This window comes from Marmota flaviventris, chromosome 4 (genome assembly GCF_047511675.1).
Source record: "Marmota flaviventris isolate mMarFla1 chromosome 4, mMarFla1.hap1, whole genome shotgun sequence".
Lineage (NCBI taxonomy): Eukaryota > Metazoa > Chordata > Mammalia > Rodentia > Sciuridae > Marmota > Marmota flaviventris.
The window spans coordinates 84,718,616-84,743,153 of record NC_092501.1 but is presented as its reverse complement, the minus strand read 5'-3'; the positions used below and the strand labels follow the sequence as shown (position 1 = coordinate 84,743,153).

At 41.7% G+C, this 24,538-nt stretch overlaps 1 protein-coding gene across 2 annotated transcripts in view; it reads right to left on the bottom strand.

Moving 5' to 3' along the window:
• Spata13 (spermatogenesis associated 13) overlaps positions 1 to 24,538 on the bottom strand; it is a 151,468-nt gene that overhangs the window by 63,797 nt on the left and 63,133 nt on the right. For both annotated transcript variants that reach the window (XM_071611318.1, XM_071611319.1), the window contains exon 2: positions 20,299 to 22,074. In XM_071611318.1, the coding sequence (XP_071467419.1) occupies positions 20,299 to 21,984 (1,686 nt within the window). In that variant the 5' untranslated portion in view covers positions 21,985 to 22,074. The remainder of the gene's footprint in view (positions 1 to 20,298; positions 22,075 to 24,538) is intronic.

Genomic DNA, 24,538 nt, shown 5'->3' with positions numbered 1-24,538 from the left:
GGGTTAAAATAAATAACTTGCTCATGTTCGTAGAGTCTATCTTATAATCCAGGCTATCTGATTTCAAAATCTCTGCTCTTTCCATTCTGCGACATGCTTTGTTGGCTTACACACTTAAAGAGGGAAAATAGAACTTTTTGAATCTTCCTTCATTGTCCCAAAATAAGAAAATAAAGAAAGGAGGTCTTTATTTTTTTAAGCTTTTACAAACTTAGATGTAGAAATGCTTTGAGGAAGAGGAGTGAGAGCGACGGTTATCAGAGCCTCTGATGACAGGTAAATGGTAGTTTGGAGAAACCTACAGACCCTTTCTCAGAAGCCCATTTTTAAAGACAAAGTAAATCAAGGACTTTGTACCACAGTTATCAAAATATTGAAAGAAATGTTATATAGTAATAAATATCAGATATGAATAGCAGGACTAGTGTTGGTCTAATATCTGCCATATTCTCATCATCATATTGATGCGCATAAGCAGAGACGTTTCAAGATACTAGCAAAGAATGTTATATAATGTAAAAAGATCTGTGATCTGACAATATCACAGGTATTATTAAAATTGTTCTTCTTGGATTTTAACATTAATAACAGAAGGAAATGTTACATTTTAGCTTGAGGTTAGTGAAAATAAAAATAAAATCTCTGCTCCCTAATTTCTCTCCATGGAACCTTTGTATACAACAGGTTAGACCTCATAGGATAGATCATACCACTTACAAGAAGCTGGTGATAATGGCATGTGATCCAATTTCAGAAAAATGAAACCTGAGTCCCTATATCTTTTAAAATCCAAATAGTAGCAGCTCCTTATTTAGAACTACCAGTAACCCTTGAATGCCTGACTCCAGAACTTTCAGGTATTTTTTTGATTTGGGAATATTTCTAATATATAGGCATGGAAACCAAAATAAATACAAAATTCATTTGTATTTCATATATACCTTCTACAAATAGAAGGTGATTTTATTTTTTTGGAGTACTGGGGAGAGAACCCAGTGATGTTCTATCACTGGGCTACCAAATCCACCATCCTTTTTTATTTTTTTGGTTGGGGGACAGGATCTCACTAAGTTGGCCAGGCTGGCCTCCAACTTGCAATCCTCCTGCCTCAGTCTCCCCACTTACTGGGATTACAGGCATACACCACCATACCCAACTTGAAAGTAATTGTAAACTCCCTCCCCACATACTGGGGATTGGACTTGGGTGCTTTTACCACTGAGCTAGACACCTGCCCCCATTTATTATTTATATATTGCAGAACTGGGTATTGAACCCATGGGTACTCTACCACTGAGCTATATTCCCAGACCTCCTTTCTTTATTTTTTTATTTTGGGACAATGTCTAAGTTGCTGAAGTTGGCCTCGAACTTGTGATCCTTCTTCTTTAGCCTCCTGAATCACTAGGACTGCAGGTATACACCATCATGCCCAGCTTTTAGAACATTTGGATTTGAGATATTCAGATTGGGGATGCTCAACCTGTACAGCTCATTACCTAATTCCCCTTAAATGAAAATTAATGTGTTGTAATCAGCAAAACCCTGCATAGGCCCATTCTGTGTGTACTGCAACTATATGTCCCAGGATTTTAAATGGCTGAGAAAAATAATTATAAGATCTCAGATAAATTATCCTATTTGGAAGGGTTAAAGGCAAGAATCAAGATATGTTTATGTATTCAGAAAAAGAGAAATTTGAGCCCTAATGACTATCATGCCAACAGCCAGTCCCTCCTTCTAATTCCCTGCATCAATTAACTCCCCAGCTTCTCTTCACCGGGCAGCACTGGGTCATTCTAAATAAAGGGAGAACTCATGCCAAATGGTTGCCTTTTCCCCATACTGTGAGAGGTGCAAGAAACAGGTGATATTCAGGTTACAGAGTGACCTACAGTCCTTTATACTCCTGCCTCTCTGCCAACGAAACCTACAGTATCCCTTCCAATAATCACTGCAGACACATCAAAATGCACATCTGTCACCCAGAGGGCTGGAAATTAATTCCCACCCTGAATATTCTTTGATCTTAATTGTTACAGGGAAGCTTGGGGAGAGAAAAATAGAACAGGAGAAAAATAGATATGCTGGAACCAATTTCTAAATCATCAAGCTAAAATTTCCCTCAGAGAATAATGACATTCACATTCCTGTATTTTAGAATTTTACCAAAACTCTAAAAATTCTTTGTATATCTTTATTTTAATAAATGTTTTTATTAGTGCATTATGATCTTAGTTTGCCTTTCGCTACCCCAAAATTAAAACAAGGCCATAATTAAAAGAAATAAGAAAACTTATTTGTTTAGTTTACAGTCCTGAGCATTGAACTCAGGACCTTACGCAGGCTATGCAAACACTCAAATATTGATCAACACCCCTAGCCCAGTGTTTCAAAAACTTCAGAATGTTTATCATGAATAACACCATAATATGCCGAACTGGGGATGTAGTTCAGTGGTAGCGCACTTAACTAGCATGCTTGGGGTCCTGGGTTTGATTCCCCAGCACTGCAAAAATATATTTTTTAAAGCACACGTGCATGTGCGCGCACACACACAATGTATAATATTATTTATACTTGATTAAAAATAGGTATTATAGTATTTTCTATAAAGTGAGCAATGTCACCTGAACTGAATAAAGGAAAAACAGGAGAATGTGGTTAGAACACTTGCCTAGCAGCATGAAGTCCTGGTTTTGATCCCAAGTACTACCAAAAAAAAAAAAAAAAAAAAAAAGCAAAGGGCCACTTCATTCAATGAGTGAAAAGAACTCTCAAGCCTGACATAGTGGCCTAAGCCTGTAATCCCAGCTATTAGTGAGGTAGAGGCAGGAGGATCATTTGAGCCTGGGCAACCAAGTGAGGACTCCTGTCCCCCAATCGTGGCCCATCTCTCTCACTTTTCTGGCAGTACAGGGATTGAATTGAAGGCCTCAAACATGTTAGGCAAGCAAAAGCAGTAGCAGTAACAAAGCTATACTCCCAGCCCTTTTTATTGAGACAGGGTCTCACTAAATTGCCAACATTGGCCCCAAATTTGCCATCTTCCTGCCTCAGCCTCCTGAATTGCTGAGACTGCATCAACATGACTGGTCAAGGTCCTGTCTCTTAAGTTAAAAAAAAAAAAAAAAAAAAAAAAAAGTTGGCAATGGAATTATCCTTATTCAATAATCAGAGAGAGAGAGAGAGAAATTATAATACTATATCCCATAAGTAAGTACAAACATTATATGTGAATTTTAAAAAGTTAGCAAAGAGCCTTTTACTTAGATGTTCGGGCATGTGATTCCATCTCCTTTTCCCATTATTTTTAATGAGAAAATTCTATTTGATAATTCACTAAAGAAAAACTACTCTAGAAATGAGCCACTGTAAGGTTCAAAAACTACGTGCATATATTATCATTTCCTTTAGATTTTATAATTTTAAAAATAATCTTAGGATAGGTTTTTAAATTTATAAGGGGTCAAATGCAGAGAACCCATTCAGAAATACTTTGAAACTTTTCACTGGAAAAAGAGTGTCTCTGTATGTAATAATGAGCATAAACCTTTTCAGAGCAAGTGGAAACTGCTTTTAAAAAGGAGAGTTAGAAAATGACTCAATTTTTAAAGTAAAAGGCTACTTTTCCCTTTAAACTCATGATCTGAATTTCTGATTTCTTATTTCTACAAGAGATCCTTTTTCACATTAGGAATTTTTTCCTGCAAAACGAAAAAAGAAAACAAAGACAGACACACATACCACACAACTAAAAACACTCTAGGAGAAGCTAAATTTAAGCTAACACAAAGATAACTAATAAAAATCATATTACTTGTTTTCAAATCCCACTAAAATGCACCCATGAAAGAAAAATATCTGTTGAATTCCCATTCAGGGTTGCTATTTAGGAGTGTGTGTGTGTGTGTGTGTGTGTATTTAGGAAATATTACACTGAGAGTCACAGCACATGTATCTGTAACAAAATGTTAAATTCAAACATGTGTGCGTGCATGTGCATACACACGCGTGTATAAACACAAACCAGTAAATGCTGGGGATCAAAACTAGGTCTTGTGCATGCTAGAATCTACCACAGAGCTATACTCCCAACATCCCCCCCTAAGTATTTTTTAAATGCACTAATACTATATTTTAAAGTGCTCTTTCCAATTGCAAATGCAATTACTATGATTCAAATTCTAGGACATTTTCGTCAGAGAAAATGAGTGAGAACCCAATGCAGTATGGGAACTCGCATTCTCTGTGGCATAAAAACCAGAGGCAGTTTGATAGGTGAAGGTGAGAAAACTGGATGTCCATAATTAAAAGAATTAACCTTCACAGGATACACAAAAATCACTAAAAATGGAGCAGCCTTAGAGCTTTCAGAAGACAATCTAGGAGAAAAATCTCTGTGACCTTGGGATTATCAAAAACTTCTTACCTCTAAACAGTAAAAGCACAAAGAAGCTTGTAATTGGACTTTAATAAAACTAGAAACTTTGATGAGGGTGTGTGACTCAGTGGTAGAGCACTTGCTTTTGCATATTGGAAGCCTTAGGTTCCCTTCCCAATACTACTATAAAACAAGAAAGAGAGAGACAGGGGGAGGGAGGGAGGGAGGGAGGGAAGAAGAGACAGAGAATGTTTGAGAACCTACAACCTTTGAGAACCTGGAACATTTTACTCTTTGAAAGACATGATTGAATAAAATAAAGGCAAGCCAAACTAAGAGGAGATATTTGTAATTTATACGTTAATTTTATGTGTTGACTTGACTGAGCTAGGGGATACCCATATAGTTAGTACAGCATTATTTATGGGTGTGTCTTTGAGAATGTTTCCAGAAGACATTGGCATTGAAGTCAGTGGTCTGGGTAAGGAAGATCTACCCTCACCAACAGGAGAGGGCATCATCCAGTTTGTTAGTGGGCCCAAATAGAACAAAAAGGCTGAGGGATGGAGAATTCCCTTCTCTCATTGAGTGGGGTCATCCATCTCCTCCTGCCCCGGGATGTTGGAGCTCCTGGGTTTTGGGTCTTTAACTCCACAACTCATGCTGGATCCTCACACTTGCATTCACGCTCTGGCCTTCAGACTTGTAATGAACTATACCACTGGCTTTCCTGGGACTCCAGCTTGCAGTGGCAGATGGTGAGACTTAGTCTCCATGATCACATCAGCCAATTCCCACAGTAAATTTCACACATATATTGATTCTATTTCTCTGGAGAACTCTAATCCATCATATACCTGACAAACAATTTGTATCCAGGATATTTAAAGAAATCTCAGTGGCTCAATAATAAGACAATAAAAAATATAATAAAGTTAGGAACAAAAGATCTGAATAGCTATATAAAGGACTAATAAGTGCATGAAAAGATGGTCAACATCATTAGTCATTAGAGAAGTGCTAAGTAAAGCCAAAAGGAAACCCCATTATATACCTACTAGAAGAGTTAGAATCCAGAACACCAAGCACTGGTAAAGATGTGGGAAAACTACAGTCTTCATATCTTGCTGGTGGGAATCAAAAATGGTCCATTATTTAGGAAAACAACTTTTGTGGTTCCTTAAATGGTCAAAATTGGAATTAGCAAATGATCCAGCAATTCTGCTCCAAGGTATTCACCCAAGAGAAAGAAAAATCATATTTCCACATAAGAACTTGTGTATCAATGTTCATAGCAGGTTTATACATACTAACCCAAAGGTGGAAACAAACCCAGTCTGTACTGACTGATGAATACATAAACAAATGTGTTCTGTCCATATAATGGAATATTATTTGGCCAAAAAAAGCAATGAAGTACTGATGTATACTGTAGCACAGGTAAATCTGGAGAATATGGTCAGTGAAAGAAGCTAGTGCTAAAACATCACATATTACATGATTATGTTTTTGGAAGTGTCCAGAATTAAGATAACAATTAGATGGGGGTTGTCTGGGAATAAAAGGGGACTGCAAATGGGCATGAGGTTTCTTTCTGGGGTGATGGAAATTTCTAAAATTAGATAATGCTACTGGCTACACAACTCCATAAATTAGCAAATGTCACTGAATTGTTCACTTAGTAAAAAGTACACAGACATAAAGCAGATCAGTAGTTGCCTGGTTTGGGGTGAGAATAAGGATTAACTACAAAAGGGTTAAAACTTTTCATGGAGATGTAAATATCCTTTAACTGACTAAGGTTATATGTTTCCTAAAATCAACAAACTTACAACAGATTCATTTAATGTTATGCAAATTCTACCTCCATAAAACTACTAAACTCTGGAGCAGACTTTCTGCTTCTATAATGCAGCATTGTCTTTCTGGTTCTAGGAATAGCTCTGTAAAATCGCTATTGATAACTTCTCAACTGTTTAATCTCCCAACTAGCAATCTGAACAACCTGAACTGCAATGCCTCGCTGACACTGTATCATGGATCTACACCTCTGATCAATCTATGGGATGAGCACCTTGACCTTGGAGCTATCATTGTATCTGAAGTGTCCATCACCATCCTTAAACTCCACAATGCTCATTCAAAATGGAAGCAGGCCTGAATACAAATCCAGCCCCTGTTCACCTGCTGGATCATTCTATTACTATACACAGAAGGAAGAATTTATTTTGATGATACTGTAGCTTGCAGTAGTACCACAAAAATCCCTTCCTTTCTCTTTCCAGACCATAGTGATGATGGCTTGCTTGACTACTGGCATCCCAACACAATTTACCTCTGGGTCACAGTCATCTTTGCCCTCTCTCTCCCCACAAACATTCATACACTTATATGTAAAATGTAAACTGCTAAGTACTTTTGGAACCCATTCCCTCCTCTCCATTTCCACAGCCTTAGTACAGGTCTCAAGGCCTCTGGACTAGACTAGTTAGGATCACTGTTGTGATCCTGACCGACCCCATCCACCCCTCCCTACACAGCTGCCTGGTCAGTCTCAGTCCCACAAGTCCCTCTGTGGCCCCTGCTCAAATGCTCTCCACAGCTTGCAGGGTGAAGTTCAAGTCCACTGGTCCAAGCAGGATCCTTCCTAATCATAGCCAGACCTATGGACCACTCTTATCTCCTGCTTCCCCACCCATCCACCCCATGCAAGAGTTACACTGAGCACAACACATTAGTCACTCTGCTGAATTCCCATGAGAGCATATTTAGGGGTGCTAAATACATGCACCATCTCATTTAACCTTCAAAACAACCTGTGCAGTAGGAACTTTTGCTAGTCCCAAGTTTATGGCCAAGAAATGTAGAGACATAGGAAGCAGCAGGGCTGAGGTCCAGGGACTGTCTCTTCTTCCATGTCTTCCCATCAGCCTGGAAGGCCCATCCACTCCTCAACTGCTACCCCTGTGCTCCCATCCTACCCTTTCTTCAAGATCCCCCCTTGACTGTCTCTACCTAATTGTGCCACTTTTGTCCCAGAGTTACTAACCTTTGGTGCCCCTGTGGCATTTTGTACTTTCCCAGGAGGAGCGCTTATCACTATTATCATGCCAATTTGCATACACTGCAGTCTGCCAGTTAGACTATGAACCCAGGAGAATAAGGACAGCTTTGTAGCTTTTTTTTTTAATCCGCTCTTTTTCTTGTATGTGGCACACAGCAGGTGTTAACTGACAAAGTATCTCACTATTTATTATGTGTTCTTTGCCTTCCAAACTTTCATTCACTCCTGTTCCTTTTTTACTTATCCCATGTCAACTCTAACAATTTCAAGCTCTTTTCACCTCTGGGCTCCTGACAGCTTTTTTTAAAATCTAATGCCCCCCCCCCCACCACCTTTTCTACTCAAGGTGGATTGATTTCTTAAAAACGGGTCTGAGCCTGGCTCATCTCTGTTCATAAAATGTTCCTTGACTTCTCAGTGTTTACCAAGAACTGTATAGATACTTTGCTCTGGAATTTAAGTGTTTGTGACTGGGCTTTAACTGGATTATTCTACTATATAAAACCAAATTATGTTATATCCTGTTATCTACAATAACAGAAATGTCTACACACCTGCCCAAGTTTCTGTTCCTTAACAAACTGCCCCCTGTCTTCTTCATAACTGCTGGTAGAAATCCCATTTCTTCAAATCAAATTTGATCATCCACAGTCTTTATTGAATGGTACTGATTTGATACAATTGGATGAGAGTTGAAACTTTTCTGAAATTCGCAGCATTTTGCTTACCTCTCTGGTGGGATTTATTTCATTCTACATAGTTGTCCTGTGGTATACATACATTTGGGCTTAATCATGTTGACATCACCCACACTGCTTTAATACAGCTATAGCTAATTGGTCATTTGAACCTGAAAATGTTCAACAAATTTGGTTTGGTGCATTACTGAATGAACTTATCAACGTTAGGGTATGCTGGAACTTAACTCTTGGGCATTAAAAAAAAAAAATCAGCCAGGTATGGTGGTACACACCCTAATCCCAATGACTTGGGAGGATGAGACAGGAGGATCACAAGTTCAAAACCAGCTTCAGCAAATTAGCAAGGCCCTAAGGGCTTAGTGAGATCCTATTTAAAAGAAAAGATTAAAATTTTTTTAAAAGGTAGGGGATGTGACTCAGTGGTTAACTGACCCTGGGTTCAATCCCCAGTACAAATAAATAAAATAAACAAACAAACAAAAATAAAACAAAGTGACTCCAAACTACTTCTCAATCCCCTGTAAGACTATAACACAGTATTATATCAAAAAAGAGATATGGAAAAAAAAAAGCCTAACTTCACTCTGTCTTAACAAGCCAGGTCAACGTGCCAGGTACAGTGGCGCACACCAATAATCAGTGACTCCAGAGGTTGAGACAGAAGGATTTCAAGTTCAAGCAACTTACTGAGACCCTGTCTCAAAATAAAAAATAAAAGGGGTGGAGATGAGACGCCATGGTTAAGTACCCCTGCATTAGACCCCCCAAACAAAAAAACAAACAAAAGGCCAGGTCAATGAAGAGTGAACAAATCATCTAAAGGGATATTGATAACCACACAGTGGCAGCCAGTGTTAAAATGCTAAGCTAAATTGTTTAACAGGCAGGATTTCATTGGTTCTTATAACCCTCTGAGGCAGATACAGATAATTCCACATTCTACTCTTGGGAAAAATGAAGCCAAAGAAAATATTCAAGTTTTCCCAGTTGGCCAAGATTAAATATTATTTGAATGACAAAACTGAAATCTCAAACTAGAAGAATTTACCAGAAGATTATAGCTTACCTGTGCCTGCACCTTTAAAATGAACAGGCAGCACTATAAATGCCAATGGTCATTTACTTGCCAGGATCTCTCTCTCTCTCTCTGTGGTGCGAGGGATGGCATCCAGGAACCTGCACATGCTAGGCAAGCTAGCTCCACCAGTGAGCTACATTCCCAGCCCTCAAACTGCACTTTTAAACTAAGGAACAATTTTAGAGACCTAGTCAACCGTTATTACAGCAAAGCTGACCACTAGGTGGCAGGAGTAGAACGTGTCTTATAAATGAAAGTAGCATGACATTTCCCCAGTTCTTTTTCACAGGAATAAACCACCTTGTTAAACTGCTTACAATTTTCCAAAAGATGATTTTGTCATTTTTAGTGTCGCATGCTACAAATAAATAATTCTAAATATTACTCTTCCTTATTGAGACTTCACTATAATTTTTATTATCAATAACAGCATAATACATGCAGATTTCAACCTTTGAACATTTAACAATAAACACTGCTTAAATTTGCTTTAAACTTATAACTAGAATCATATTTGCAATGAACAAAATACCAAGTAACACCACATGAATCAAAATATAGTAAAGACTAAAATTTAATTTTCTGTAATGCTATGAAATTTTTAAAAAACTGCTTTTAAAACATGAAGGTTAGACTCCTTGGAGTTGGCAGTGTTTTATTTGTTCCACTTTGTTTTCTGTTTCTCAGTGTCAAAATTAAAGGCTTCAGGTCATAGTTTACAAGTACTTCTCTGTAAGTAATATTGATGATCCCCAATATATAAGATACAAATTGGGTAAACCATCATTATATTTTCTGTCTCTTTGTAGTGCTTGGGATTAAACTGAGGGCCTCAAGCATTACAGGCAAGTATCTACTACTGAGTTTCCATTCCCTATGTTTTTCTCTTTTTGACATTTTTGTTAAAAATTGAAGAGGGCAATAGTAGCGGGGGCAAGTGCCACGGGAGAGCAGGCTCAGGGACTGGGGCTCAGGGAGCCTTCTGGGGTGGGAATGAGCCGGCATGGAATGTAAGAGACTGGTGAATGGAGCGATCGAACCGCACAGGAACGAAGAAGGAAAAATGATAGAAAGGAATTTGTCTCTACAAGGTCCTTAAATATTTCAACAGTCAAGAAGTAAACACATCAAGATGGCGGCGAGGGGAGTGCATTGCCCCCGTGTGCTGCTTCACTGTGGGAGTATGACAAGTCAGGATGGCTAAAGGATATCTTGTTAGGAATTTCCAGCAATAGTGGGGTGCTCCGGAACCTGGAGGAAGGATTTCCATCGCACGAGGATCAGCTACGGGGACTCAAACGCGAGAGGTTTGTCGCACGGAGGGTAACACTGCTTATTCAGCAAATCGCCCCGCGGCTAGAGTCTGCAGCGCGCGCTGGGATAGAGACGCAGGGTTACAGCGCTGCAGTTTCTGCCAGCCGCGCAAGCACCGTACTCAGGGCTGAATTCTGGGTTCGAGACGGGGGAAGGAAGCGGTCCATCTCGGTTCTCCACACCAGTCAGACCACAGAGGAGGCCAGCAGCCACCATGTTGGTAAACTGACATCACCACCCCTGTTTTCGACTGACCGCAGCTCATTCAGCCATAGAACAGGTAATTTCAGGCTGCAATTCGCCTGCGGCTTGCAGACAGATTGCTAGGGTTCAGCGCCTGGGTGCTTCTTAGAACCTGATCTTATCGGAGTGAACACCGAGCGCGGGGCTGCCGAGTTCCGGCTCCCGGAACCGTCCCGGAACCGCCCTGGCCCAGGGCTGCTGAGCCTGCGGAGGCTACTTCTTGGACCCTGCTCCTATCAGAGCATACAACAAGCACTAAGCAGCCGAATTCCGGCTCCCGGAACTGAGCCCGCGGGGACTGCTTCTTGGAGCTTACACTTATAGGAGCTTACACCGAGCACGGAGCGGCCGAGTTCCGGCTCCCGGAACTTCCCTGGCCCGGGGCTAGGAGCCCGCGGAAACTGCTTCTCGGTCCGGGTCCTGCTGAGGGCCGGTCAGGACTCACCCGGTGCTTTGGTTGCCCAGCAAGGGGAACGAAATGCTGCCATTCGCATAGGATACCAACATGGCAGAGATCTGATGTCTGCAGAAAGCGGCGGAGGAGAGAACTTCATCAATACCAGCGGTGACATAAGCAGTTGGTCTCCTGGTAGGGGGGGTGAGGCACAGTCACCCGAGTCTCCTCAATTTGTCGTCGAGCCAGAGGGGAGGAGCCGGGCCGCCGCCAGCGCCCGGAGCAGGCCCAGCGGCTCGCCAGCATGGTGACCGCGTGACCCCAATTGGAGAGGGGGCGGAGCGGAGCCGCCACCCGCACCCGCAAGGTGGGCAGACCTGCGAACCAGTGGTACATGGGCGTGGTAGGAGGGGCAGGGCAGAGCCGCCGTTCGCGCTTGCAAGGTAAACAGACCTGTGACAGCCTGGCGGGTCAGGCCCAGTGGCCTGCCAGTGTGGTACACACGTCACCCCAACTGGAGTAGGGGCAGAGCATATCCTTCTCCCACGCCCGGATCAGGCCCTGCCGGTGTGGTGGTCACGTGACCCCAATTGGAGTGGGGGCGGAGCGGAACCGCCACCCGTGCCCGCAGAGTGAGCAGACCAGTGATCAACCTGCAGATCAGGCCCAGGGGTCCGCAGGTGTGGTAGGAGGGGCAGGGCAGATCCCCCGCCCGCGCCTCCAAGGTAGGCAGACCTACAACAGACCGGTGGATCAGGCCCAGGAGCCTACCGGCGTGGTACAAACACCACCCTAATTGGAGTAGTGGCAGAGCAGAGTCGCCGCCCGTGCCAGGAACAGGCCCAGCGTCCTGCAGGCGGGGTAGTCACGACACCCCAATTGGAGTAGGGGCAGAGCAGAGCCTCCACCCGTGCCCGAAAGGTGGGCAGATCTGCGACCGACCAGCGGGACAGGCCCAGTGGCCTGCCGGTATGACAGACACGTCACCCCATTTGGAGTAGGGGCAGAGTAGAGCCGCCGCCCACGCCTGCAGGGTAGGCAAACCTGCAACTGACCGGCGGATCAGGCCCGGTGGCCTGCCGGCGTGGTACACTCGTCACCCCAATTGGAGTAGGGGCAGAACAGAGCCGCCACCAGCTCCCAGAACAGGCCAAGTGACCTGCCGGCGTGGTAGCCACGACACCCCAATTGGAATAAGGAGAGAGCAGAGCCGCCGCCCGCACCTGCAGGAAAGATACGCAAGCAGTATGAAAAGACAAGGAAAGAAAGGACCACAAGCAATGCAGGTCAACGCAACTTTAGAAGAGGTAACAGCTGCAGCAGATGGAATGTCAGATAAAGAATTCAGGATATACATGCTTCAGATGATCTGGAGTATCAAGGAAGACATTAAACAGCAAAATCAGACAATGAAAGATCACTTCGACAACGAATTACGCAAACAAATCCAGGAAGCAAAGGATCAACTATACAGGGAGATAGAGGTTATAAAAAACAAACAAACAGAAATCCTAGAAATGCAGGAAGCAATAAACCAACTTAAAAACTCAATGGAGAATACTACCAGCAGAGTAGAACACTTAGAAGATAGAACATCAGACAATGAAGACAAAGTATTTCAACTGGAAAAGAACATAGACAGCTCAGCAAGACTGTTAAGAAACCATGAGCAGAACATCCAAGAAATATGGGATAACATTAAGAGACCAAACTTAAGAGTCATTGGAATACAGGAAGGTACAGAGCTCCAAACCAAAGGAATGAGAAGTCTATTCAATGAAATAATGCAAGAAAACTTCCCAGACTTGAAGAATGAGACAGAATCCCAAATCCTAGAAGCCTACAGGACGCCGAATGTGCAAAATCATAAGAGATCCACACCTAGACACATTATAATGAAGATGCCCAACATACAGAATAAGGAGAGAATTTTAAAAGCTACAAGAGAAAGGAAGCAGATTACATTTAGGGGTAAGCCAATCAGGATAACAGCTGATCTTTCAACACAGACTCTGAAAGCTAGAAGATCCTGGAATAACATATTTCAAACACTGAAAGAAAATGGGTTCCAACCAAGAATTGTGTATCCAGCGAAATTAAGCTTCAGGATGGAGGATGAAATTAAAACCTTCCACGATAAACAAAAGTTTAAAGAATTCGCAGCTAGAAAACCATCTCTTCAAAACATCCTTGCCAAAGCATTACAGGAAGAGAAAATGGAAAATAACAATGAAAACCAACAGTGGGAGGTAGGACAGTAAAGGGGGGGGGGAATAATCAAAGAGGAAAACAAACCATGTTTAGTAACAGAAATAAACAAATATGGCTGGAAGAACAACCCATATCTCAATAATAACCCTAAATGTTAATGGCTTAAACTCACCAATTAAGAGACACAGGCTAGTAGAATGGATCACAAAACAAGACCCAACAATATGCTGCCTACAGGAGACGCATTTGATAGGAAAAGACATACATAGGCTGAAGGTGAAAGGTTGGGAAAAATCATATCACTCATATGGACTTCGGAAACAAGCAGGAGTGTCCATACTCATATCAAATAAAATAGATTTCAAGCCAAAGTTAATCAAAAGAGATAAAGAGGGACACTACATACTGCTTAAGGGAACCATACGCCAACAAGACATAACAATCATAAATATTTATGCCCCAAACAATGGTGCAGCTATGTTCGTCAAACAAACTCTTCTCAAGTTCAAGAGTCTAATAGACCACCATACCATAATCATGGGAGACTTCAACACACCTCTCTCGCCACTGGACAGATCTTCCAAACAAAAGTTGAATAAGGAAACTATAGAACTCAATAACACTTTTAATAACCTAGACCTAATTGACATATATAGAGTATACCACCCAACATCAAGCAGTTACACTTTTTTCTCAGCAGCACATGGATCCTTCTCAAAAATAGATCATATATTATGTCACAGGGCAACTCTTAGACAATATAAAGGAGTAGAGATAATACCATGCATCTTATCTGATCATAATGGAATGAAACTGAAAATCAACAATAAAAGAAGGAAGGAAAAAGCATACATCACTTGGAGAATGAACAATAGGTTACTGAATGATCAATGGGTTATAGAAGACATCAAGAAGGAAATTAAAAAATTCTTAGAGATAAATGAAAACACAGACATAACATATCAGAATCTATGGGACACATTGAAAGCAGTTCTAAGAGGAAAATTCATTCCTTGGAGTTCATTCCTTAAAAAAAGAAAAAACCAACAAATAAATGATCTCATACTTCATCTCAAAATCCTTGAAAAAGAAGAGCAAAACAACAGCAAAAGAAGTAGAAGGCAAGAAATAATTAAAATCAGAGCTGAAATTAATGAAATCGAAACAAAAGAAACAATTGAAAAAATTGACAAAACTAAAAGTTGGTTCTTTGAAAAAATAAACAAAATCGACAGACCCTGAGCGATGCTAGCGAAGAGAAGAAGAGAGAGAACTCAAATTACTAGCATACGGGATGAAAAAGGCAATATCACAACAGACACTTCAGAAATACAGAAGATAATCAAAAACTATTTTGAATCCTTATACTCCAACAAATTAGAAGATAGTGAAGGCATAGATAAATTTCTTAAGTCATATGATCTGCCCAGATTGAGTCAGGAGGATATAGAAAACCTAAACAGACCAATATCAATTGAGGAAATAGAAGAAACCATAAAAAGACTACCAACTAAGAAAAGCCCGGGTCCGGATGGGTATACAGCAGAATTTTACAAAACCTTTAAAGAAGTACTAATACCAATACTTTTCAAGCTACTTCAGGAAATAGAAAAGGAGGGAGAACTTCCAAATTCATTCTATGAGGCCAACATCACCCTGATACCTAAACCAGACAAAGACACTTCAAAGAAAGAAAACTACAGACCAATATCTCTAATGAACCTAGATGCAAAAATCCTCAATAAAATTCTGGCGAATCGGATACAGAAACATATCAAAAAAATTGTGCACCATGATCAAGTACGATTCATCCCTGGGATGCAAGGCTGGTTCAATATACGGAAATCAATAAATGTTATTCACCACATCAATAGACTTAAAAATAAGAACCATATGATCATCTCGATAGATGCGGAAAAAGCATTCGACAAAGTACAGCATCCCTTTATGTTCAAAACTCTAGAAAAACTAGGGATAACAGGAACATACCTCAATATTGTAAAAGCAATCTATGCTAAGCCTCAGGCTAGCATCATTCTGAATGGAGAAAAATTGAAGGCATTCCCTCTAAAATCTGGAACAAGACAGGGATGCCCTCTCTCACCACTTCTGTTCAACATAGTTCTCGAAACACTGGCCAGAGCAATTAGACAGACGAAAGAAATTAAAGGCATAAAAATAGGAAAAGAAGAACTTAAATTATCATTATTTGCAGATGATATGATTCTATACCTAGCAGACCCAAAAGGCTCTACAAAGAAACTATTAGAGCTAATAAATGAATTCAGCAAAGTGGCAGGATATAAAATCAACACGCATAAATCAAAGGCATTCCTGTATATCAGCGACAAATCCTCTGAAATGGAAATGAGGACAACCACTCCATTCACAATATCTTCAAAAAAAATAAAATACTTGGGAATCAACCTAACAAAAGAGGTGAAAGACTTATACAATGAAAACTACAGAACCCTAAAGAGAGAAATAGAAGAAGATCTTAGAAGATGGAAAAATATACCCTGTTCATGGATAGGCAGAACTAACATCATCAAAATGGCGATATTACCAAAAGTTCTCTATAGGTTTAATGCAATGCCAATCAAAATCCCAACAGCATTTCTTGTAGAAATAGAGAAAGCAATCATGAAATTCATATGGAAAAATAAAAGACCCAGAATAGCAAAAACAATGCTAAGCAGGAAGTGTGAATCAGGCGGTATAGCGATACCAGACTTCAAACTATACTACAGAGCAATAGTAACAAAAACAGCATGGTACTGGTACCAAAACAGGCGGGTGGACCAATGGTACAGAATAGAGGACACAGAAACCAATCCACAAAACTACAACTATCTTATATTTGATAAAGGCGCTAAAAGCATGCAATGGAGGAAGGATAGCATCTTCAACAAATGGTGCTGGGAAAACTGGAAATCCATATGCAACAAAATGAAGCTGAATCCCTTTCTCTCGCTATGCACAAAAGTGAATTCAAAATGGATCAAGGAGCTTGATATCAAATCAGAGACGCGCCATCTGATAGAAGAAAAAGTTGGCTACGATCTACAGTCGGTGGCGTCGGGCTCCAAATTCCTCAATAGGACACCCATAGCACAAAAGTTAATAACTAGAATCAACAAATGGGACTTACTCAAACTAAAAAGTTTTTTCTCAGCAAAAGAAACAATAAGAGAGGTAAATAGGGAGCCTACACCCTGGGAACAAATCTTTACTCCTCACACTTCAGATAGAGCCCTAATATCCAGAGTATACAAAGAACTCAAAAAATTAGACAATAAAATAACAAACAACCCAATCAACAAATGGGCCAAGGACCTGAACAGACACTTCTCAGAGGAGGACATACAATCAATCAACAAGTACATGAAAAAATGCTCAACATCTCTAGCTGTCAGAGAAATGCAAATCAAAACCACCCTAAAATACCATCTCACTCCAGTAAGATTGGCAGCCATTAGGAAGTCAAACAACAACAAGTGCTGGCGAGGATGTGGGGAAAAGGGTACACTTGTACATTGCTGGTGGGACTGCAGATTGGTGCAGCCAATTTGGAAAGCAGTATGGAGATTTCTTGGAAAGCTGGGAATGGAGCCACTATTTGACCCAGCTATTCCCCTTCTCGGTCTATTCCCTAAAGACCTAAAAAGAGCATGCTACAGGGACACTGCTACATCGATGTTCATAGCAGCACAGTTCACAATAGCAAGACTGTGGAACCAACCTAGATGCCCTTCAATAGACGAATGGATAAAAAAAATGTGGCATTTATACACAATGGAGTATTACTCTGCATTAAAAAATGACAAAATCATAGAATTTACAGGGAAATGGATGGCATTAGAGCAGATTATGCTAAGTGAAGCTAGCCAATCCCTAAAAAACAAATGCCAAATGTCTTCTTTGATATAAGGAGAGTAACTAAGAACAGTGTAGGGACGAAGAGCAGGAGAAGAAGATTAACATTTAACAGGGATGAGAGGTGGGAGGGAAAGGGAGAGAGAAGGGAAATTGCATGGTAATGGAAGGAGACCCTCAGGGTTATACAGTGGAGGAGGTAGAGAGAGAGGAGGGGAGGGGAGGGGAGAGGTGGGGAGGGGGGAGGGTGGAGGATGGGAAAGGCAGGGGAGCACAACAGACACTAGTATGGCAATTTGTAAATCAATGGATGTGTAACTGATGTGATTCTGCAATCTGTGTATGGGGTGAAGGTGGGAGTTCATAACCCACTTGAATCAAAGTGTGGAATATGATATGTCAAGAAATTTGTAATGTTTTGAACAACCCACAATAAAAAATTAAAAAAAAAAAATGAAGAGGGCCGGGTGTGGTGATACACACCTGTAATCCTAACAATGCAGGAGGATTACAAATTCAAGGCCAGCCTCGGCACCTTAGGGAGATCCTGTCTCAAAATAAAAAAATAAAAAGGGTTGGGGGATGTAGCTCAGTGGTAGAGCACCCCTAGATTATTACAATTCCCCTTATTGGGGCACTGTGGGGGAAGAGGGGCGCACAGGCGTAAAAGAAGAAGCTTAATATGCTGCATAAGAATTTTGAGGACATGAATGCAATCTAAAAATGCAATGAACATCTTGAGGCAAATCTATAGAATCATCAACATCTGAGCTTTCTAATAAACTGAATTTTAATACCAGTGTTTCTTTTACTTTCTGTCTTTGGTGATCCCTTGTGAGTAGAAATCAAATTATACTTAACTAATATCAGCAAATATACATGTGTAACTATACAGAATGGCCAAAATCACCGGAGCAAGTAATGCTAATTTTTGCTTATCTTTATTTAATATATGCTCAAGGATGAAATCTTTTCTTTCTTTCTTTGTCTTTTCTTTTTATCTCAGTACTGGGGATTGAATCCCGGGGCAATCTACCACTGAACCAAGCCCTTTTAAAAAACTTTTTACTTTGAGACAAGGTTTCCTGATTAAGTTGTCCGAGCTGGCCTCAAACTTGTGATCCTCCTACCTCAAGTTCCCAAGTTTCTGAGATTAGAGATGTGTGCCAACACACCCAGCAGGAATAAAATATTCAAACTATTTTTTTAACTAATTTTGGAAATGAAATAAAATCCCATCTTTAACACAAAGAACTCTCTAGACAAACAAGTTCTTTCTTAGGGAGGCAGGGCTCCAAATCATCAGTGGGGCAGAACAGGGTGTCTAGTGGAAGAAATATTATACTTCACCTTACCCAAGGCTATAGTTGGATAATGAATGCCCCCCAAAGGTTCAATATAAAAGCTCGGTCCCAAGGTATTGGGAAATATAATGGACCTTTAAGGGGTGGGCTAGGCTAGTAGGAGGTCCTTAGAGCACTGGGCACATGCCCTAGAATGGAATTGTGGGACCCACTCATCTTTTCCCTGCTTTCTGGCTTCAGATGTCCCTGACACCTACTCCTGTCAGGATGTGGCACCCTTGCCGGAAGCCCAAAACATCAGGGTTGTCCAATCTTAGACTTAAACCTCCAGAAGCATGAGCCAAAATAACCTTCTCTTGACATCACAGTAGCCTAAGTCAAGTATTTTGTTATAGTCATTCAAAGCTGACTAACACACTCAGAAATGAATAAAAGTTTTGGTCAATTAAAAAAATCACAGCCAGCTGAACTTGAAGTCCTTCCCAAGGTTGGCAACTAGTTCTGTCTTACAACTGTTCCACAGGATTTTTTCAAAATATGCAAACGAGCAAATGGCCATCAATATGAGAGAGCTCTGAAATGCAGACTGGCCTTCAGGTCTCCATCGTAACCTAGAATCATACTATGAGGCAGCCTCACTTTTCTAGCTACCCAGGGATCCCCAGCACCAAGGATCCTTTAAGGTGATTTGGATCTCCTAAAAGTACTCTACAAAAACTCTACTTTGTGGGTTTTTCCAGAAGTTTCTACCATCTAGGTATCTCTGGATAACAAAGGTCAAAACTAGACAGTCCCACTGGCTGCTTGTGTATTTGCAAATCTAGGTGTTCATCTTCTAACAGTCAGACAAAACAGAGGTCTTCTCCAGAAATCAGAGGGAAAGAACAGTTTCTAGGGTTCCCCCACACCATGGCAAGCCAATTCATACTGTGAAATACTCTGATGATGTATGTGAAGAATTATTTGCAATATATACACACACGGATGCATTTCCCCATCTTTCAGTTATGCAAGGTAATGTTACAGAATGTATTTATAAAGTGAAAATTACAAAGTAAAGTAAAACTGTCTGGATGTATGACAGAATGTGAAATGCCTGACAGTTGTTTATTAGCTGATTCAATTCATGAGATACTTTAAGTTCTAGTCTAAAAATAAGAACAATAACCATCATAAAAATCACTTTGAACAAACATCATCTGTGGGTTGACAGGTACTGAACTACATGTTTCTAATTCATTCCTAGAAAATAAAACAGACTTAGAACATGTAATGGTCTCCTAACACAAATAATATATTTATAAGAACTCTGTTGGAAAGGATACGGAAACAGTTTAAAATGTGAAAAAGAACTATTTGGGTAATAAAAATTGTTTCAAAAATGCAAAAAACTGAGAACACCTAATAGCCACATAGAACGTCCCTACCCCTGCAGACTCAGTAAAATGGATGGATGGTAAATATTGCCTCAAGGAATTTGATACATTAGCAATTCATTTCAAAAAAGAGATAGAAATTACTTCTGAACTTGGTAAAGAACAAATTGACAACTCCCATCCCCACTAATAACTATGACATGATCAGCATAGGGCCACCAGTCACTATGACAGTTAAGGACCAAGAGCAACACCCCTGAATAGCATGGAAATCTCCAGCTGAGATGAAGACTGATAGTGGACAAGCACTCAGCAAGGCCACCTACAGGAGGGACCTCTACCTGGACCCTTACCTCTTCCTTATTTTCCTTGGGACTGGCTGTCCCACAAAGGCTCAGCTGAGGGTGGCTGCCACTACCACTTCCATTGCCACCTTCGTCACCACATGTGGTTTGCACCGAGTCCTGGAAGGACACAGGCCTTGGCTCTCTCTGAGTGGAATCTTCTGTCCTTTCTTCACTTTCCACTGAACTCAGTGACAATGCACTGAGACTGTTGGGACACTTGGTGCCTCCTGTCCCTGGGCTCTGAGGGCTCTGGGGCTTGGGCGAGGTGGGCCTGAGAGGGATGGGAGGCTGCCTGGGGTCAAATGTAAACTGGCTGCCTGCATTTGGCTCACTGGAGGTTTTGCTCAACACTTTCGAGTCAACTGGACTTGAGGGGCTGCTGGCAGAGGGACCATCACTTTCTGATGCCCGGGAGCTTTGGGCTTCAAGAGGGAACACTGCTGTGTCAACGTCCAGGCGGGGCTCCTGAGAAGGGGTAGAGCTGAAGCCAGGAGCTGTGGGGCAGGACGCAGCAGCACTGTGCCCCGGCGACACGCCTCGCCTTCTGTCCTGCTCGGTGCTGCTGGACACGCGGCGTGAGTAGTCATCATGCAGCCTGCTGTGCAGCCGGAGTCTGAGGTTTGCCTCACTGGGGGAGGGGGCCCCATTCTTGGAACCCTCTCTCTTCCAGGCAACATCAGTCACATTGCTCATAAGTTTTAAGACTCTGTCAAAGTCCTTGGCCCTTATGGGGCTCTTCCAGCGTTTCATCCTTCTCTCTGACCCACCAAGTTTTTCGGAGTCTGCAGATGAACTGCTCAGGGTCCGTTGGGGTGTTTGCTTTTCATTAGCCGCTCGGAGGTCTGCAAGATTGGAGGTGGACTTTCGTTTGAAGGAACTTTTCTTCAGAAAGTTTAAGTTGTCTGTGCTCTTGCTCCTCCTGTAGATGATGCTGTTGTTTTCAGAGTCCTTCACTAGGATTTCACACAGGGTGGGCTCCTGAATGATGGGGGACAGGGGCCTAACATGGTTCTGAGGGGTGTGATGTTTCTCAGAATCCAGTAGATTGATGCGGCCCAGACCATAGGCCCTGCGGATGCTGCGGGAGCGGTGGGTACTCCTCTGGAAGGCATCGTCTGTGTCCTCGGGGTCAGAGCCATCGGATGTACCTCCTTCCCCTGCCCTGTGGGGGTCACATGACTGTCCCAACAAGGAACATCTGCTAGCATCAATTCCCACACCATTAGGGATTGCTTTTCCCAGGTCATGTTCTGATGCATCTTCCTTTGAGGCACCTAAGCCCTCCCGGTTCTGAATTCCTTGAAAGACAGAAGACTTCAGTTTTTTAAAAGATCCCATTTTCCGGAAGGAGGCCAGTGCATTCCATGTTGAAGAATTCCCCATCAGGACCATGGAACGGGGCCTCTCAGGATTGGCACTCATTCTTTTCCGGCTCACAGCGAAAAGACGCACGAGTTTGGAAGGGCTGACTCTGTCTTCGGGGGCTTCAGTGTCACTGCTGGGGCTGCTCCTACAGCTTCCATTCTGACATGCCGGGACAGTCACCATTCTGGGGTCCTTTGGATCTGAGGCTGAACAGGTGGCTGCAACACCTTGCCCATGGCCATTCTGAGCTGTTGTCATGTTCTTCGGGAAGGGCACCCGTGGCCACAATGCAGTGTGCTTCAGACCCACATAGACATCTGTGTCCATAGGTCCCAGCTCCAGACCTTCATCTCCAGGGCCACCAGCCTGGCCTTCATAACTACTGTGTTCATGGGTCTCTGCAGAGGTGGCCACTGCCTGCAGCAGAAAAGAAAGCAGACAGTTAGCCATCTTGCCCACAGAGGAGCCTTTATAATCAGGGTCTAATTACTATGCTTAACAATTGCTAATAGAAAAAAAAGAAAGGCAAGTCCCACGATCAAACAAGAACTGCTTCTAAATTAAAGTTGTATTTTTCTTTTTTTTTTTTTCAATTCATTTCATAATAAATCAAGGCAAGAATGCAAACATATAGTCCTAAAAAAGAAAAAGATAGTTATGGGTTGGAAGAACTCCTGTATTGCTGAAACCTATTTGAGTAAAAGGTTTTTTTTTTTAAAACTGCTGGAATGAACATGTCAAGGCAATAATCAAAATTATGTCTTCTCTTTATTTGAACTGAGTCTTTTGTTACCAAATACTAAAAACAAATACAAAGACAAAACTATTTCAAAACGTGTCACACTGAAATGCCAGCTAGCCTGTGTTAAATGCAATGCAGTCAATACACAAGCAGAGTTCATGGAATACTGCTGCTCAGAGTATGATGGTGACCAGGATGCTCTTGGCTACTTCCTGTCTAAAGAGGGCTGTAAAGCACCAGGAAAGTGAGAGCTTCACAAAGCTACATGGACACATGGGTAGGAGGGACCAAACCAAGGAAGCATGAGGAAAGGCTTTGTAAAGAAAACACAGTTAGCAAAGAGACTTTTCAACAGATTCTAACTGGCCATAAAATGAAGAGATGTGGGGCGGAGCCTGGAGTATTAAAAATTCAGACCTAAGAATTCAAATTAAACAAATACTGTACCCTCTTTCCTAATCTCACATGCCCAGACAACTGTACATACCTGGCCCATGCACTTCCCCACACATGCACCTGTCTCCACACTCCCCCGACGTGTCCATGCCCTCCTTGCCCCACCAAAGTGAAATCTGTGCTACCCTTAATCTTCCCCCCTCATCAGGCGAGATCTGTTGAGTTTCCATAGGATAGCTTAAAAACATCACAGCCTGCACATTCTGAATAAATCATTAGTGAATGAATGACAGATAATAACTACAAGAGACTACCATTTAGTTAGTACTCATTACATGTCTGTATCCTATGCTAAGGTCTTGAAAAACTTGATGCCACTGAGTACTCAGGCAAATCTCAAAGAGTTCGACATGATGATTTCCACTTTATATTTTTTGCGCTACTGAGGATTGAACCCGGGGCTTTACACATGCTAGACAAATACTCTATCACTAATCTACATCACTAGTCCTTTTATTTTATTTTGAAACAGGGTCTCACAAGGTTTCTCAGGCTGGCCTTGAAATTGAAATCCTTCTGCCTCAGACTCTTAAGTAACTGGGATTATGTGCCACCATCCTGAGCCATGATTTCTACTTTACAGACAATCAAATGGACTCTTGGGAAGGTCAGGCTATTTGAATGGGGGTCCTGCAGCTGCCTCTCCGTGCCTATGCTGTTCTCCACTGCACTAAACTAATGAGCAGAGACAGAGGCACAGCAGGGATTTGCACCCCAAGCATCTGTCTTCAGTTCCATCATGTCATGACCCTGACAAATCAAGTTCCAACAATCTTTACAGGCCTGTCAAGGACATTACCCCCAAGGCAGGAGGGAAGAAGTAAGAGGAAGTTGTAGAAAGACCTTGAGATTAGATCTCCAAGTAGCTTACTCTTCACAAGTGCAGAATTTGACCTCCAGAAAAGTATGTGTCCTCTATGTCCTACCTTCTTGGTGAGCTTTTTACTGGCCCCTGCCTACTATTCAGTGAGGAGGATTCCCAGGGAGAGCCATGGTTAAAGGGTTAAAGGGTTGATTCCATCTGAGACCAGGGAGGCTACACTGACAGCCAGCATCAGCCAATACACTAATCTAAAGACTGATGGGCTACTAAATGCCCTCTGCAGTTTTAATGTTCTAATGGAGACATGAGGGGGATCTGAAGGGCTGTGGACTGCATTTGAATGAGTCAAATAGGCAAAGTCTAGAATCATCTCCACACTGAGACTGGATGTGAAATTTGTGACAAGTTCCAAAATAAGTCCTACATTCAGTATCACCTGTCTATCCTCACCAACTCTGTCCAACTATTCACCTCTATCCTCACCTATTCTGGGAGGGATAGGGGACTGTGGTTGTTTCAACATTTCAAAATGCTGAAATGTACCAAATAGTTTAACTGAATATTCAAATCCAGTTCACAGGCGCTAATTGGCTACGCTTGAAGTTGGAAAGGTCTAATTATGACTTGCACTAGACACACAGTGTAGCCAAAAGCTTGGTCCTCATCCTTGATGCCAATCCAATAAGGAAGACATGGTCTTGATAAAAAGAAAAAAAAAAAAAAAAGGTTTATTGCTTTGCTAGCAAAGGAGAAACACAGAGGACTCCTGTCCCAAAGGCTGTGGTTCTGCTCATCCTCAGTAACAGGGGGTTTTATAGAGGTGATTCAGAGAAAATGAGATTAAGGACAAAGATCAGAAA